The sequence below is a fragment of the Chelonoidis abingdonii genome, chromosome 22, assembly GCF_003597395.2.
Source record: "Chelonoidis abingdonii isolate Lonesome George chromosome 22, CheloAbing_2.0, whole genome shotgun sequence".
NCBI lineage: Eukaryota > Metazoa > Chordata > Testudines > Testudinidae > Chelonoidis > Chelonoidis abingdonii.
Genome location: NC_133790.1, coordinates 974,741 through 990,464, shown reverse-complemented (window position 1 = coordinate 990,464; position 15,724 = coordinate 974,741). Strand labels below are relative to the sequence as shown.

The 15,724-nt window shown below is 40.3% G+C and overlaps 1 protein-coding gene across 2 annotated transcripts in view; it reads right to left on the bottom strand.

Annotated features, from left to right (window-relative positions):
- Positions 1–15,724, bottom strand: part of PITPNB (phosphatidylinositol transfer protein beta) — a 76,577-nt gene that overhangs the window by 19,868 nt on the left and 40,985 nt on the right. For both annotated transcript variants that reach the window (XM_032769854.2, XM_032769855.1), the window contains exon 8: positions 9,803–9,880. In XM_032769854.2, the coding sequence (XP_032625745.1) occupies positions 9,803–9,880 (78 nt within the window). The remainder of the gene's footprint in view (positions 1–9,802; positions 9,881–15,724) is intronic.

The window sequence follows — 15,724 nt, the reverse complement described above, 5'->3', positions numbered from 1 at the left end:
GATGTTGTATACCTTGACTTTAGTAAGGCTTTTGACACGGTTTCCCACAGCATTCTCATCAGCAAACTAAGGAAGTATGGGTTGGAGGAATGGACTGTGAAGTGGATAGAAAATTGGTTGAATCAACGGGCTCAGCGGGTAGGTATCAATGGCACACTCTCTAGTTGGCAACCAGTAACAAGTGGTGTGCCCCAGGGGTCTGTCTTAGGGCCCGTTCTATTCAATGTCTTCATTAATGATCTTGATGATGGGATAGCTTGCACATTAAGTAAATTTGCAGATGACACCAAGTTGGGGGGAGTGGTGGACACGCTGGAGGGCAGGGATAGGATTCAGGGAGACTTAGACAAATTGGAGAAGTGGGCCACAAGAAACCTCATGAAGTTCAACAAGGACAAGTGCAAAGTCCTGCACTTAGGACAGAAAAACCCCATGCACTGCTACAGGCTGGGGACTGTTTGGCTAAGTAGCAGTGCTGAAGAAAAGGATCTTGTGGTTACGGTAGATGGAAAGTTGAACATGAGCCTACAGTGTGCTCTTGTAGCCAAAAAGGCTAATAGCATACTGGGCTGTATTAGTAGGAGTGTTGCCAGCAGATCGAGGGATGTGATTATTCCCCTCTATTCGGCACTGGTGAGGCCGCATCTGGAATATTGTGTCCAGTTTTGGGCGCCACACTACAAAAAGGACGTGGAACAATTGGAGAGAGTCCAGCGGAGGGCAACAAAAATGATTAGAGGACTGGAGCACATGACTTATGAAGAGAGACTGAAGGAACTGGGCTTATTTAGCCTGCAGAAGAGAAGACTAAGGGGGGATTTGATAGCAACCTTCAACTACTTGAAGGGATGCTCCAAGGAGGAGGGAGCTAGGCTGTTCTCAGTGGTGACGGAGGACAGAACAAGGAGCAATGGTTTGAAGTTGCAGTTGCGGAAGTCGAGGCTGGATATTAGAAAAAACTTTCTGACTAGGAGAGTGGTGAAGTATTGGAATGGGTTACCTAGGGAGGTGGTAGAATCTCCATCTTTAGAGATATTTAAGGTCCGGCTAGACCGCACCCTGGCTGGGATTATTTAGGGAAAGTGGTCCTGCCTTTAGCAGGGGGCTGGACTAGATGACCTCATGAGGTCCCTTCCAACCTTTTGATTCTATGATTTTGAAGACAGAAAAACATGTGATAACTCCATAACAGAATTCTTGTAACTCTGGTGTATACCTGTATAACCGTGATAAGGAACCTATTTTTCAATCTGGTTTTCTTTTAGAGAGAGAAGTGGATGAGGTAATATTTTATTGGACCAACTACTGCAGGTGAGATACACAAGCTTTTGAGCAACACAGAGCTCTTTTTCAGTTCTGGGGAAGGTATTTAGGCTGTAGTGTAGATAGAGCCTATGCTGGAATAACTCATATCACTCAGGGGTGTGAAAAAACCATCCTTGAGTGATATAAGTTACACCGTTGTAAAAGCTTATGTGCACAGCGCTAGTTAGTTGGGGAGCTGCTGACACAGCTTCTGCCGCTCACAAGGTGGTTTTATTATGCAGTTGGGAGAACTCTGTTGGCAGAGAGCATCTTCACCAGAGGTGCTGCAGCAGCACAGCTGTCTCTGTACAGCTGCGAGGCTGCAGCACTGTACCTACAGACAAGGCCTCAAGGTGTCACAGGATGGAATACATTATTTAGCATCATCAAACAACGGTGTCCTGTGCTGTCCAGGAAGTTGATGCTAGTATGGTAGTGTTCTAGACTAGAGTTTAATGAATGGGTGATGGTGGCTAAAGTTGTGGTGAAAATCTGTGAGGGAGTTTAGGTCATCTCTCAAGAGGATCACAATATCTATGCATCTCTGGTATACCATTCGTTTTGTGGTGCATTTGTCTAGAAATAATTCTTCAAGGTAGTTTCTTCTTGCCTGCATGGGCCATGTTATAACATGATTACTGCAAGTGTGTTGTGGCCCGGTGATCAGTTATTTTTGTAGCACAAATGCACCATGACTAGCTGATCAAAATGCTAGGCACTTACTGCAGTAACACTTTACAAATCAAACACACAACACCTTTAAAGAAATAGTTCTAACATTCAAACTAGTGGCTTCTTGATGAGAAAGCCATTTTTGCTTGATATTTTAAACAATCTACAGATGAAAAAAGAACTTAAAGCAAAATCTCTAGAGCAAGCACTAAATAAATCCTTACTCCCTTGATGCTCCTGACTTCAAAGGTAGGATTAATCAATCATTTAATGTTAAACAGGAAGCCAAATATCAATTCACAACATTTCATTTCATGTTTTTCACAAGATATTTAAATTAAGTTCATGAAACCATCTGCGAACAGAGAGACCATTACATCAAAATGTATATATTTTTTATTTCAATGAATATTTCATCATTTCTAAGAAGCTGGATAAATCCAAACGGTCTTAGAGTACAAAGCCAAAGCCTGCTGCAGGAATGATTAATGCAGGGATATGGGCATCGGAACTACTGTGCCTTTGAACATTATGAGAGAAGAGTGGGATTCTTTTTAATGTCATCAGTAATACTGAACACTGTGCACTCTTGTTTGAAAACAGCTGAGATGCAGTTGGACTAGTAAATACAATTAAATCAAATTTCCAGATAACTCTATACTAAAAGGTGGACTACGAGCATTCTTTGAGGAAAGGGAGTGAGGGGTAGGAGATATTGCTCCAGACAAATAGCGGTACATCAGAATCATGTTTCCACCTCTTGCTGAGTTTCACTGGGACACGGAATACTACAGATTACTGGAAAGCACACACTGAGGATTGTTTCCACTTTGGTTTTTCTACAGTGCCCATCACTTGGCTACACTGGCGCTTTACAGCACTGCAACTTTCTCGCTCAGGGGTGTGAAAAAACACACCCAAGCGCAGCAAGTTACAGCGCTGTAAAGCACCAGTACAAACAGTGCCCGAGCGTGGCTCCTAGCTCTGTAAGCTCATCCCCACGGGGAGGTGGAGTACCTGCACCACCTGGAGAGCTCTCTCCCAGCACTGGTGCCACGACCACACACGCACTTCAAAGCGCTGCCGTGGGAGCACTTGCAAGTGTAGCCATACCCAGAGGGCTGAATAGGATGCTTAGATCTCCATGCTGACCTTCAAGAGGATTCTACTCTTTGTCCACTTCCTAGAGCCTGGTTAGCTGTGTTAACATAAACTAGGGTGACCAGACAGCAAATGTGAAAAATCAGGATGGGGACGGGTAACAGGAGCCTATATAAGAAAAAAAGCCCAAAAATTGGGACTGTCCCTATCAAAATCAGGTCATCTGGTCACCCTAATGTAAACAATTGTTATCATGGGAAACTTTAGCAAAGAGGCCTTGCCACACGCTCAGAAATCAACAACAAACAGTCAACCCATAGGCCCAACCTACTCTTCTCTGGCAGCTGGTTCCACCAATTTCCTCAATGAATGGAAAATGCATCCACCAGCACTGTTTTTCTTCCTTGACCTGAAGGCAAAGAAGTCAGTTTCTTTGTACATTGTTGATTTACTAAAAGGCATCTTAATCCCTTGATTCTATTGAGGCTACAAAGAAATTAAGATGCAAAATCAATTATTTTGGGTGCCGCACCTAATCCTTCTGTGCAAATCCAAGTCACTAATTGACTCTGAACACCTATCCACATCCATGATTCATGGTAGTGGAAAGCCCTTGCTGCCAAGTTACACGTATAAACTATAAGGCTAGTTTGATTTTTTTGAAGTCACCATATCTTTCCTCCTGGGAACAGTAAGCTGCCAGTGTCAATATTTTAATCCCTCAAACCAGTGTACAGAGCATCAGTTGCTGAAATCCCTCTCCCCTGGAGTCCCATGCACAAGCACTCATTACTGGGCCAATAAGCTACTACAATAACATTGAGACAAACACAGGCACCTTTGCAGGGTCTGCACAACCTAACTGTCAGGGGATCCACTCTTTCGCCATGCTGGAAAACAGCATATACAGCCACAGACACTGCCTCCAGCTCCCATTAGGTAAGCAACTTAGCCTTACTGTGCCTTTGAGCTCTTTAAAGCCTGGTTTACACTTAAAACTTGGGGCAGTTCATAACGCTCAGAGCTATTACTTTATGCTGTCCGCAGACTCAAGTACACTCATTTCAGATTCTGATTATTTGCAAACAAAGACAGAAAACTTTAAAATGAAATCTTGAGACATTTATGCAATACATTTCTACAAGAAACATTCATTCAGCTAGGCCAATTCATCATACCATACACAGACCATAGCATATAAAATCATATCAATGTTTCACCCCAAATCTCACCTCATTTAAATCACTGTCATTTGAACTTACTCCCACCCAGGACATGCAACACCACAGAACACAAGTCTCAAAACACCTGAAAACTTAAGATAACTCTACCATAAAGCCATACCCACCTTGGTTCAGCTTCTGTGCTCAGTCTCTAGCTGAAGTATATTTTTATCCTTCTATTCTAGGACTGCTTCAGGGGATGTAAGCTACCCCCAGATGTCAAATTCTAATCACAGAGAGCTTGACCTCAGCTTCTGAGATGAGCAACCATTCCAAGAAAGATGGGAAGCTACCCATGCTAGATCAGATTACTGGTCCATCAAGCCCAGAATACCACTACTAGTAAGGCAGCCACAACCTGATGCTTCAGAAGGCAAAAAAGACAACACTGTAAAGCACTTTGCTCACTATACAACGCAGAAGGAGCTGAATTATAAGCCTCTGCTTCTGTGAGATTTCCAAGGCAGGTCTGTATCTCAAGTATGAGACATGGGAGCCACTGTGGTACTTGGATGACCACCTATCAAGTTATGCACCAAAATAATGTCAATAAATTAAGCCTGTCCACACAGAAAGGTGACACTAATGTTAACAGAGCTTTCAAAGAATTTAATATTTCTCTTTACAAAACAACCCTTTCCCAATATAAAACTAAGAGAAAAGCTAAAACTCAATCAACTCAGGCATGATTTTATTTTATTTTTAAACTAAACACGTGAACAAGCAGCTTGTTAATGCATTTAAGACCACCACTATGATAGTTGTAGCCATGACTACTGAGAGACACTGGCCTGAAGGCTTTGCCTTGAATCAAAATGGTGAGTCAAGTACTTTTAAAATCACTCTCACATCACTATGCAAACAAGCAACTTAATAGGTTGACTCCTAAATAATGAAAAATATGATAGACACGTATTCCAAAGGATACATGTGTATATGTATCAGAACCAAGAGTTCAAGAACCCAAATGCACACCTAAACAAGGTATATGATCTCTCATCTAAACTCATAAATTAAGCACCAGCATAAGCAGCTCTACTGTTGCAGGGGTCTCAGTGAACTATAGCACTATGAGTTAGGAGTACCTGACACACAACAGGGCAAAGATAGGTTGGGCTTGGCTTTCATTCAACTGTTGCCTTCTTTATTTTCATTTACCAGCACCTTACTTTTTCCTTCCCTACTGGCCACTTCCCTCTTATTTTTATAAATTCTTCCTATTCAGCTACTGTTAGTCCAAGGAATAAAAGTGAACAACAGAGTTAAGTTTCTTTGGACAACAAGGGAGTTAAGAGTCTGTTAATGACATAGTATTAGGGCTGTCGATTAACTGGAATTAACTCATGCAATTAAAAAATTAATTGTGATTAATCACAGTTTTAATTGCATTGTTAAATAATACCAATTGAAATTATTAAATATTTTTGGATGTTTTTATTTTTTCAATTACATCACAGAATACAAAGTGTATACTGCTCACGTCATTTTTATTACAAATATCTACTGTAAAAAAGAAACCGTATTTTTCAATTCACCTCATACAAGGACTGTAGTGCAATCTCTATCATGAAAGTGCAACTTACAAATGTAGATTTTTTTTGTTACATAACTGCACTCAAAAATGAAACAATGCAAAATCTTAGAGCCTACAAGTCGACTCAGTCCTACTTCTCATTCAGCCAATCACTGAGACAAACAAGTTTGTTTACATTTACGAGAGATAATGCTGCCCACTTCTTAATTACAATGTCACCAGAAAGTGAGAATAAAGTGTTTGCACAGGACTTTTGTAGCTGGCATTACAAGGTATTTATGTGCCAAATATTCTAAACATTCATATGCCCCTTCATGCTTTGGCCACCATTCCAGAGGACATGCTTCTACGTTGATGATGCTTGTTAAAAAAATAAATGTGTTTGTAACGAGTCGGGACTCACCACCTGGCGCCTCCTGCTGGTCACTCCTGGGAATTAGCTCATTTCCAGTGGAGCGCCCTCTCCTGGTGGTGTCCTGTCCGTTATTTTGCCCTCTGTCTGCGTCTCTGGACCCGCATTGCTCCCTGCTCGGCGGTGTCCTCTTCGAGGCCACTGCTCTCTGGCAGCGCTCCTCAGTCCATCTGCATCCCCTTCCGGGGATCGATCGTCAGCAGTCCCACATTCCAGCCTTTATAAGCAACCACCCGCCCTCCAAGTCTAATCCCTCTTGGCAGGGATCTGGTGTGGTCTCTACAGCTTGTGGCTGGATGTACTGCAAGGAGGCGGGGAGGGGGGAACCCAGGCCCGCCCTCTACTCTGGGTCCCGGCCCAGGGACCCTCTGGCGTTAGCCTTGCTATCCTCCTCCTTTTCCTCCTTCATCTGTTTCCCTGGGCCGCTTCCCCTACGGCCCCTTGAACCCGCTAGGCCCTTTCTTTGTCAGGACCTGCAGCATGGCGGCTAGAGCTTTCTAGCCTCCCTGAGCCTGCCCAGCACTGCGCTGTCCACGGTGTAGTCTCCCCCCTGGAGACTGACTTCTCCCTTCGAAGGCCTGCGAGACTGAACTGCTCCTGCTCTGGGCAGCCTTTATATACCCTTGAGCCTGGCCCTGATTGGCTGTCTGCAATCTGGGCCTGATTGGCTTCCCTATAGCCCTTCTCTGATTGGCTCCCAGGCTGCGCAGGCTCTCTGGCCTGCCCCAGCCACTCTCCCAAGGAGTGGGGCAATCTGCCCCACTACAGTGTTAAATTAAATTGGTGACTGAACTCCTTGAGAGAAGAATTGTATGTCTCTGGCTCTATTTTACCCACATTCTGCATTATATTTCATATTATAGTAGTTTCTCTATGATACCAGCACATGTTGTTCATGTTAAGAAAACTTTCACTGCAGACTGACAAAACGCAAAGAAGGTACAATGTGAGATTTCTAAAATAACTACAGCACTCGACCCAACGTTTAAGAATCGAAAGTGCCTTCCAAAATCTGAGAAGGATGAGGTGTGGAGCATGCTCTTAGAAGTTTTTCAAGAGCAACACTCCAATGCGGAAACTTTAGAACCTGAATCACCAAAAAGAAAATCAACCTTCTAACGCGAGGCATCTGCTCAGATAATGAAAATGAACATGCGTCCGCCTGCACTGCTTTGGGTTGTTATCGAGCAGAACCCGTCACATCAGCATGGATGTATGCATCTTAGAATGATGGCTTGAAGCATGAACGGACAAATGGAATCTTAGTGCATCTGGCATGTAATATAACTTGCCATCCAGCGTGCAACAGTGCCATGAGAACACCTGTTTTCTCACTTTCAGGTGACTTTGTGGAACAAGAGCAGGCAGCATTTATCTCCTGCAAATGTAAACAATCTTGTTTGTTGAGAAATTGGGCTGAACAAGGAATCAACTGAGTGACTGTGTAGGCTTAAAGTTTTACATTAAGAACCGAAGATTCCATACTGAGTAGACCAAAAGTTCATCCAGTCAGTATCCTGTCTACCAACAGTGGCCAATGCCAGGTGCCCCAGAGAGGTGTGAACCTACAGGTATAATCAAGTTCTCTCTCCTCCTCTGCATCCCATTACTCCAACCTTCTGACAAACAGAGTCTAGGGACACCATTCTCTTACCCCATCCTGGCTATAGCCTGCTGCCCGTTAATTTCATTTTGGTGGCATAGTTCTTATATTATGGGAACAGTATATAACTTTCCTTATCACTGTCTTCACACCACCCACGATTTTTTACACCTCTATCATAATCCCCCCTTAGTTTCCCTCTTTTCAAGCTAAAAAGTCCTAGCCTCTTTATCTTCTCATATGGGACCCGTTCCAAATCCCCTAATAATTTAGTTGCCCTTCTCTGAATCTTTTCTTAATGCTAGCGTATCTTTTGAATTGAGACCACTTGTATGCATATTTAAGATGTGGGCTACATGGATTTATTATAAAGGGCAATAAGATCATTGTCCGTCTTAATCTCTATCCCTTTTTAATGAATCCTAACATCCTTGTTTTTGCTTTTTTGACTGCCGCTGCACACTGCAGTGATGTCATCTCAGAGAATTATCCACAATGATCTCCAAGACTTTCCTGATTACGTTGTAGCTAAATCTAGCCACCCATTCATATGTATGTTTTAGCAGGGGTTATTTTTTTCCAATGTGCATTACTTTATATTTATCCCACAATTAAATTTCATTTGCTATTTGTTGACCCATCACTTAGGCATTTGTGAAAAAAAGATCTTTTTGAAGTTCTTCCACACGTCTTGCTTTGTCTTACTATCTTGAGCAGTTTAGTATCATCTGCAAACTTTGCCACCTCACTGTTTACCTCTTTCTCCAGATCACTGTTTTATTTTTGAATACAGTTGGTTTTTTTGGTACATTTGTAAGTTTACTTCATGATAAAGTGAGCACTGCACCCTTTCTATTCTACATTATAACTGAAATCAATACACTTGAAAATTTAGAAAACATCCAAAAATATTTAAATAAATGGTATTCTATTATTTTTTTAAATTGCGTGGATCATTTTTTTAAGTGTGCAATAGCCCTAAATAGTATAATAGGATGCATAGTGCTTTGCAATCATGAAAGGTGGCAAGGTCCCAGACTACAGGACCTTGCAATGTAAAATGAGATACACAACAACAAAGGATCAGGAGGAAGGACAATGGGGCATGCAATGCTGAGGGAAGCTGAGTGATGGAAGGTTTTGTAGCAGTAGAGATGGTTAGGTACCAAGACGAAAACTCTGGGAGGCAGGTTGGATTCTTTGATCAGCCAATATAGAAAATTTGCTTCAAGGAATCCACACAGAGTCCTTAACATGTTTCTAATATAATTTTGATGCAGAACCAGGGAAACTCAGTGCACCAGCATATTTTTCTGCTTACCAACTTGTGTAGTAAATGTTTGTATTTATAAAATATGACCACATAAATCAGCCTCCCAATAGCATCCCTCCAAATACAATTAAACAAGGGTCATACAAGGTAAGAACTTGTTCTTATGATCTCTTTTGAGAAAATAAGTTAGCTACTCCTCAGATGTAACCAGAGATTCTTCAAATTTAAACACACAAAGTTACTCCCAATTATAGCTTCTTGCAGTCTAAAACTACTTCAAATGGCAAATCATGGACAGTATCTTTAGGACAAATGATTCACATGGAATTCATTGTAGTATAAAATTCAGCTGTGTATTTATAACAAAGATGTTAGTACTTTTTTCAATATAACAATTTCGTAATTAACCTTATGATCCCAAAAGGTTAAATCACTGTATTTTTAACATTTATACAGTATTTTTCTTATAGTGACAGACTGGGTATACTTTGTTCACTAACATAAGAAATGCACTGACTTTGTTTAACTGGATTTGAAAAGGAAAAGAAACTAAAGTATATATCTATCAACTCAGTGTTAACTAAAGCCACCACCAACTTTGCAAGGCCCTCAAGAGCTGTCAAATGTTTACTTTCTGCTGATGAAGTCTTTGTAAGACAGTAAGGTCAGCTCACAATACCTTCCAGTTAGGACCCAAAGGTCCTCTCTTGGTCTTCACCGACTGAAACAATACTGGGTCCTCATCAGCTTTATAGTCCTGAAAAGAGAAAAAAGCTAGACAGTCAGAGGGAAATCTGAGACACCACCACCACCAGTGCAAAGCAGCAAAATTACTGAGCCAAACAGGGATAGAAGGAACCTTGAGAAGTCAACAAGTCCAGCCCCGGCACTGTGGCAGGACCAAGTAAACCTAACCCACCCCCGACAAGTGTTTGTGGAATCCCTGTCAATGGAAGCTTTTTAAAAACAGGTTTGACAATCTCCCTTGGAAGCCTGTTCCAGAGCTTATTACCCTGAGAGTTAGAAAGTTTTTGTTTTTGTTTTTAAAATATCTAACCCTAAACCTCCCTTCTAGCAGATTAAGCTCATTACTTCTTGTACTACCTTCAGCAGACAGGGAGAAAAATTGGTCGCTTTTTTTTTTTTTTTTTTTAAAACAGCCCTTATCATATAGTAACTCCTCACTTCACATCCTAGTTATGTTTTTGAAAAATGCAACTTTAAGCCAAATGATGTTATGCAAATCCAATTTTCCCGTAAGAATTAATGTAAATAGGGGGAGTTAGTTATCCAATAGGCCAATACCCAGTCAAAGAAGAAAATTAGATTGATTTGGCATAATTTATTCTTGACAAATCCATGCTAGCTATTCTTTATAACCCTATTATCCTCAAGATGTTTACAAACAGATAATAATTTGAGCCAGTATCCTTCTGATGTTCAACTGGCTAGTATACAATTCCCCTGGTCCTCTTTGTTTCCCTTTTTAAAGGCAGATACTATGTTTGCCCTCCTCCAGTCTTCTGGGACCTCACCTGTCCTTCATTACTTCTCAAAGATAATTGCGAACAGTTCTGAGATTGCATCCGCTAGTTCCTATTGTACCCTATGATGAATTTCATCAGGCCCTGCTGACTTGAATACATCTTACTTATCTAAATGTTCTTCAACCTGTTTTCGCTATTTTGGCCTGCATTCCTTCCCCTTTGTTCTTAATATTCATTGTATGGAGTATCTGGTTGCCATTTACTTTTTTAGTGAAGACTGCAACAAAATAGGCGTTTAACACCTCAGCTTTTTTAATGTCCTCAGTAACTAGCTCTCCTTCTCCAATAAGTAGCGGCTCAGCATCTTCCTTTGTCGCTCTCTTGCTTCCAATGTAGTCAAATAATTGCTTATAGCTATAACTCATTTTGTACAAAATCAAAGGTAGACACTATCCTGGGTCCACAGAGTTTACGATCTGAACTGATAAAGTACACACATCTATACATGCACTGGTTTGAGTTGTAATTATTACGTAACTATCAAATTTCTGCAACAGTCCCTCAAGCTAGTAACCACACATTGGCTGATTTTTTGTAGACATTATGGCAGAAGTAGGTTTATAATATTTGAGAGGGAAGGGGCAGATATCCAGTGCTAAGCTATTTACACTACCCTCAGATTGTAAACTGCTTTGAACAGTTCACTTTAAGCAAGAGCACAGAACATTTTTCCACCAACTTACACAATATAGAAAAATGCCAAGCAACTAAAATTAAGCTAAACAAGACCAAAGGTGCTAAATGTTTACAAGTTATAATTTACTTTAAGCATTTCTATAGACTTCATCTTTGTAGTACCTGAGCAAGATATTGATTAGGAAGTTAGGACTTCCTAGAAACCACAGGGATAGAAGCTGTCACCAACAAAACGCCTGACAGTGAGAAAGGAAAAAAAACAAGTTGAAGTAATAGCTGGAGAAAACAAGTGTGAAGAGACCATTAGGTCCATGCAAAATGGGATGATACATGCACTCCTGGAGTGCTGAGCACAATTTTGTATGCCGATTACAGGAAAGCTACTCAAGGTCAACTATCGAGGATACATTTTGAGAGAGGAAAAACCTTATAGAGGCATACCGAAAGTGAGGGCAGGGAAGCAAGAAGAGAACAAGACTCCCTGAGACTGAGTAGCAATCTTATCATGCAAATCTAATTTACCTTCAAATAGACTTGGCAATCCAGTCAATTGACTGCCTATTATTTGACTAAAGTCAAATATTCCATCAAGAATGTCCTTAGATAGGTGGCAGCCTGCTTTTTTAATCGCACTGTAGTGCCTTTTGTTAGCAAGCCTACTTAAAATGTCTTGGTCACTCACTTTACTACATGCTAATGCCACCTGTTGGTAAAATGGTGAATAGAAAGTTGAGCATCTTGATTGGCTGGAATCTTTTAGAATAAACACGGTATGTATCTATATCTTTGTTTGTATATCAGGTCATCAAGAAAGTTCACAAAATACATTATCCAAGTTAAAAAGACACGATCCCTGCCCCCAAAAGCTTACAAGCCTAAACTGACAAGACCTACATAAAAAGTAACTCAGATGGGAACGGAGGTGGGCTCAATCATTAAACCTGTTCCCCCAACACAAATGGGAAAAAGATGTGCAGCTATTAACACTGTCCCTTAAACAAAAGTATCATAGATATAAACCCTCCAGACCTCCCTCACTGGAGCAAGACAGTCAGCCCACATTAAATGCCCGTGTAAAATAAACCCCCACTCCTCCCCTCTCAACAGAAATCCCCTTCACAACTGCCCCTCCAGACCACACTTGGCTGAAAATATGAATATTTCCATGGTAATGAGGGTTGACATATCACATCTCTGTATAGATCCCTCCCTTCCTGCTCTGTTCCTCCTCCTCCTCCTGCTGCTGCTTACGGTTCCATTGTGGTTGCTGCAACGAGGAGAGGCCAACTGACCACCTCACTCTCCATATGATTTAGGAGTCTAAGCATCCTGGGAGGGAGGAGCCACATGCCTGAAACCATTTTGATTGGTTGGAATCTTTTGGAACAGCAGCAGTTAGAAACAGAACTGAATGGCTACTGGTTGATTAGATTAGGAAGTATCTCTTGTATTACAAACAGCATTCCAAAAGTAGCGAGTCCTTAACAGTGACAAATTATGCAGAGTTGGGGAAGCAAAATCATTTGTATGGAAATTTTTTTTTTCTAGATACGAACATGAAGAAACTAATAAAGCTAAGTGCAAGTTCTATTCTTCTGTGTATGACAGAATGGAGAAACACTTGTTGAATTCTTGTGACATGACCAGCTACTGTCAAACAGCAAAAAGAGAAAACTGGTTAGCATCAAAATTTGTTTGCTTTTATACATCCTCTTTCGTCCTCAGCATCATCATGAAGCCTGGATTCTTTAAATGAAAGTCTTGATATGAGTGACAATGAAAGTGAAGCTAATTCAATTTCTTAATCTTCTAATAAGAATTTTGCTACTCCATCTGCTTCAGGATTGAGAACTCCTACTCCTGGAACATCAGATGCTCATCAAATTGGTTTTAAGAGGTTTTTGGATAGAATGTCCCATGACCAGAAAAACAAACTTGACTGTAGATTTGCTAGATGAATTTATAACAGCAACACATCATTTCATGTAGTCAAAATTCCTTATGTATTAGATTTTTTTCATAAATTGTGCCTAATTAAAGTACCATGTAGGAAATTGCTTGTAGGAAGTATAAGTGCCAAAGCAGATGTGTAGTAACAGTTAGCATTCTCATGTGTCTAGTGTCTGATGGACGGAGCAATATTCGCAATGATAATATCAACTTGACAGTAAAAAAGGTCACAACCAGTGTTTTCTCAGGTTTTGCATTGGAATGCGTAATCACCTCACAGCCCACTATATTGATGACCCGTTTACAACTACGCCTCTACTCCGATACAACGCTGTCCTCGGGAGTCAAAAAAAATCTTATCGCGTTATAAGTGAAACCGTGTTATATTGAACTTCCTTTGATCCACCGGAGCGCACAGCCCCGCCCCCCCGGAGCACTGCTTTACCGCATTATATCCGAATTCATGTTCTCGGGTCGCATTATATCAGGGTAGAGGTGTATTAACAACTGGATCCAGGGAAAGTTGTTAACTTAGGGTTAACTTCTGACCAACAAGGCTAATATGAAATACGCTTGGGCTTTCTTGATAAATGAGTAGCCACATTGTCTATATTCTGGATGTGATGCCCATATGATGACACTTTTCATTGGTTATTAAGACCAGACAACTTTCTCATCACATGTCAAAAATGAAGAGCATTTTCAAGTTTTTCCAAAAACAAACAAAAATACTAGCAGCCATTTTTCTGCATCATTTAGTATTTTATCTACACTGAGGAAGTCTCGTCCTACTCAATGGATACCTATTAAATGTCTAATATTTTCAAATATGCAATAAGTCTCTTCTATTAGCTGCTGCTGAAGAAGAGATGGCTGGGTGTTACCCCCAAGTCAGCACACATTCTTGAAGACTGTCTTTTGGACGCAAAATTCTAAATTTATTTCATTGCTTGAAGACATAGCTCAGTCCATCCCAAATATGGAAAATTACAGTTCTACATTGTCTGGTGCCAAAAATGAGTTCCTGAATATTAAGGAACATTTATGAGAACACTGAACACAGTTCACTTAAAAATGCTGAAGAAAAAAATAATAAAATAGTATCAAGGAAAAAACAAGTGATCACTCCTATTCATAATCTTGATCCATGCTTCCAGGGCCAAGACCTTTCTGATGATGAATCTGATTCAGCTTGTGACCGCAAAGTGGCTATTACAATTTTTACAGACTACACAAATGAACAAAGGATTCTCATGGAAGTAGCAAGTTATAAAGCAACAAGTATCCCACCAAGTTGTAAAACAATGTGGAATGCAAGCCCAATAGTGTAATCTAAACAGCTTGCCCGTTCAGCATAGTGGAAAGGGTTGCATCCTTGCATTACAGTTTCAGGGACAAAAATTATTTTAACACTTCCATATACCACTGCACGTGGGGACTGAAAACAGTTGGGGAGTCATCCAGTAAAAAACCAGAAACTGATTGAAGACCTCTACTGCTGGGACACTGGTGACCGTGCATCATAATTTAAGATTAGAGAAGAAAATGACAGAGAAAGAGTTGACTCAATATTCATCAGATGAAGAGGAAGAAGGAGATAATGATGAATTTGAAGATGATGACTTTGAAGATGACAAGGATATAGATGAAGCAGATTCAGAAAAAGATAACGAAAAAGCAAGATAGTTGAAAAGGAAGACTGAGCTACTGATGAATTTGAAGGCCATGACCACAAAGATACAGATGAAGTAGATAATAATGAAAAGCAAGATGCCTGAAGACTTGGCAGGCTGCCTATGTTGGAAAAAGTCATTAAGTGGATTTATGCCTTTTATAGTTTCTATGCAATTATTTTGTTCAATTTCATTTCTTTGGTAACTAGTCAGTCTTGAATAACATTCACATTTAAATGTTAACTTTACATTGCTAAAAAATAATCTTTTTTATAACTTCATTTAATTTTTATCCTACGTTCAAAACAATTAAGATACAAAAGTGGTAGACACTATTAAAAAAAACCCAAGACAAGAAAGAGAGAGAGACAAGAGATATAACTATGACAAGGTAAATAAAGCTTAGTTTATATCATTTTTTAAAAGACTGAGGGGATAGGACTGATGCTTAACTGTTGCAGGGAATAATGTTTGCAGAGTGTTTTGAAGATGAAAAGTAAAATTAAACTATCACCTCTTTTACTGCATCTCTTAAGATTAAAAATGAACTGTTATCAATCCCTAGGCAGAGACACAGTAACTGAATCAAACAAGTCACTTAATACTAAACTTGGAACACTTTCCTTTCCTCCTTCCTGGGAAAAAAGTTTAAGACAACCAAATATGAGTCAATTGCAGAAAGTACATAGTTTAGAAAAGTCCATTTTCTCTGTGGCTAGATCAGGTCCCAGTAGTCAAGAGCATAATCTATTGTATTTGGCACAAACATATAATATAGCACTCAGGATCTTATAA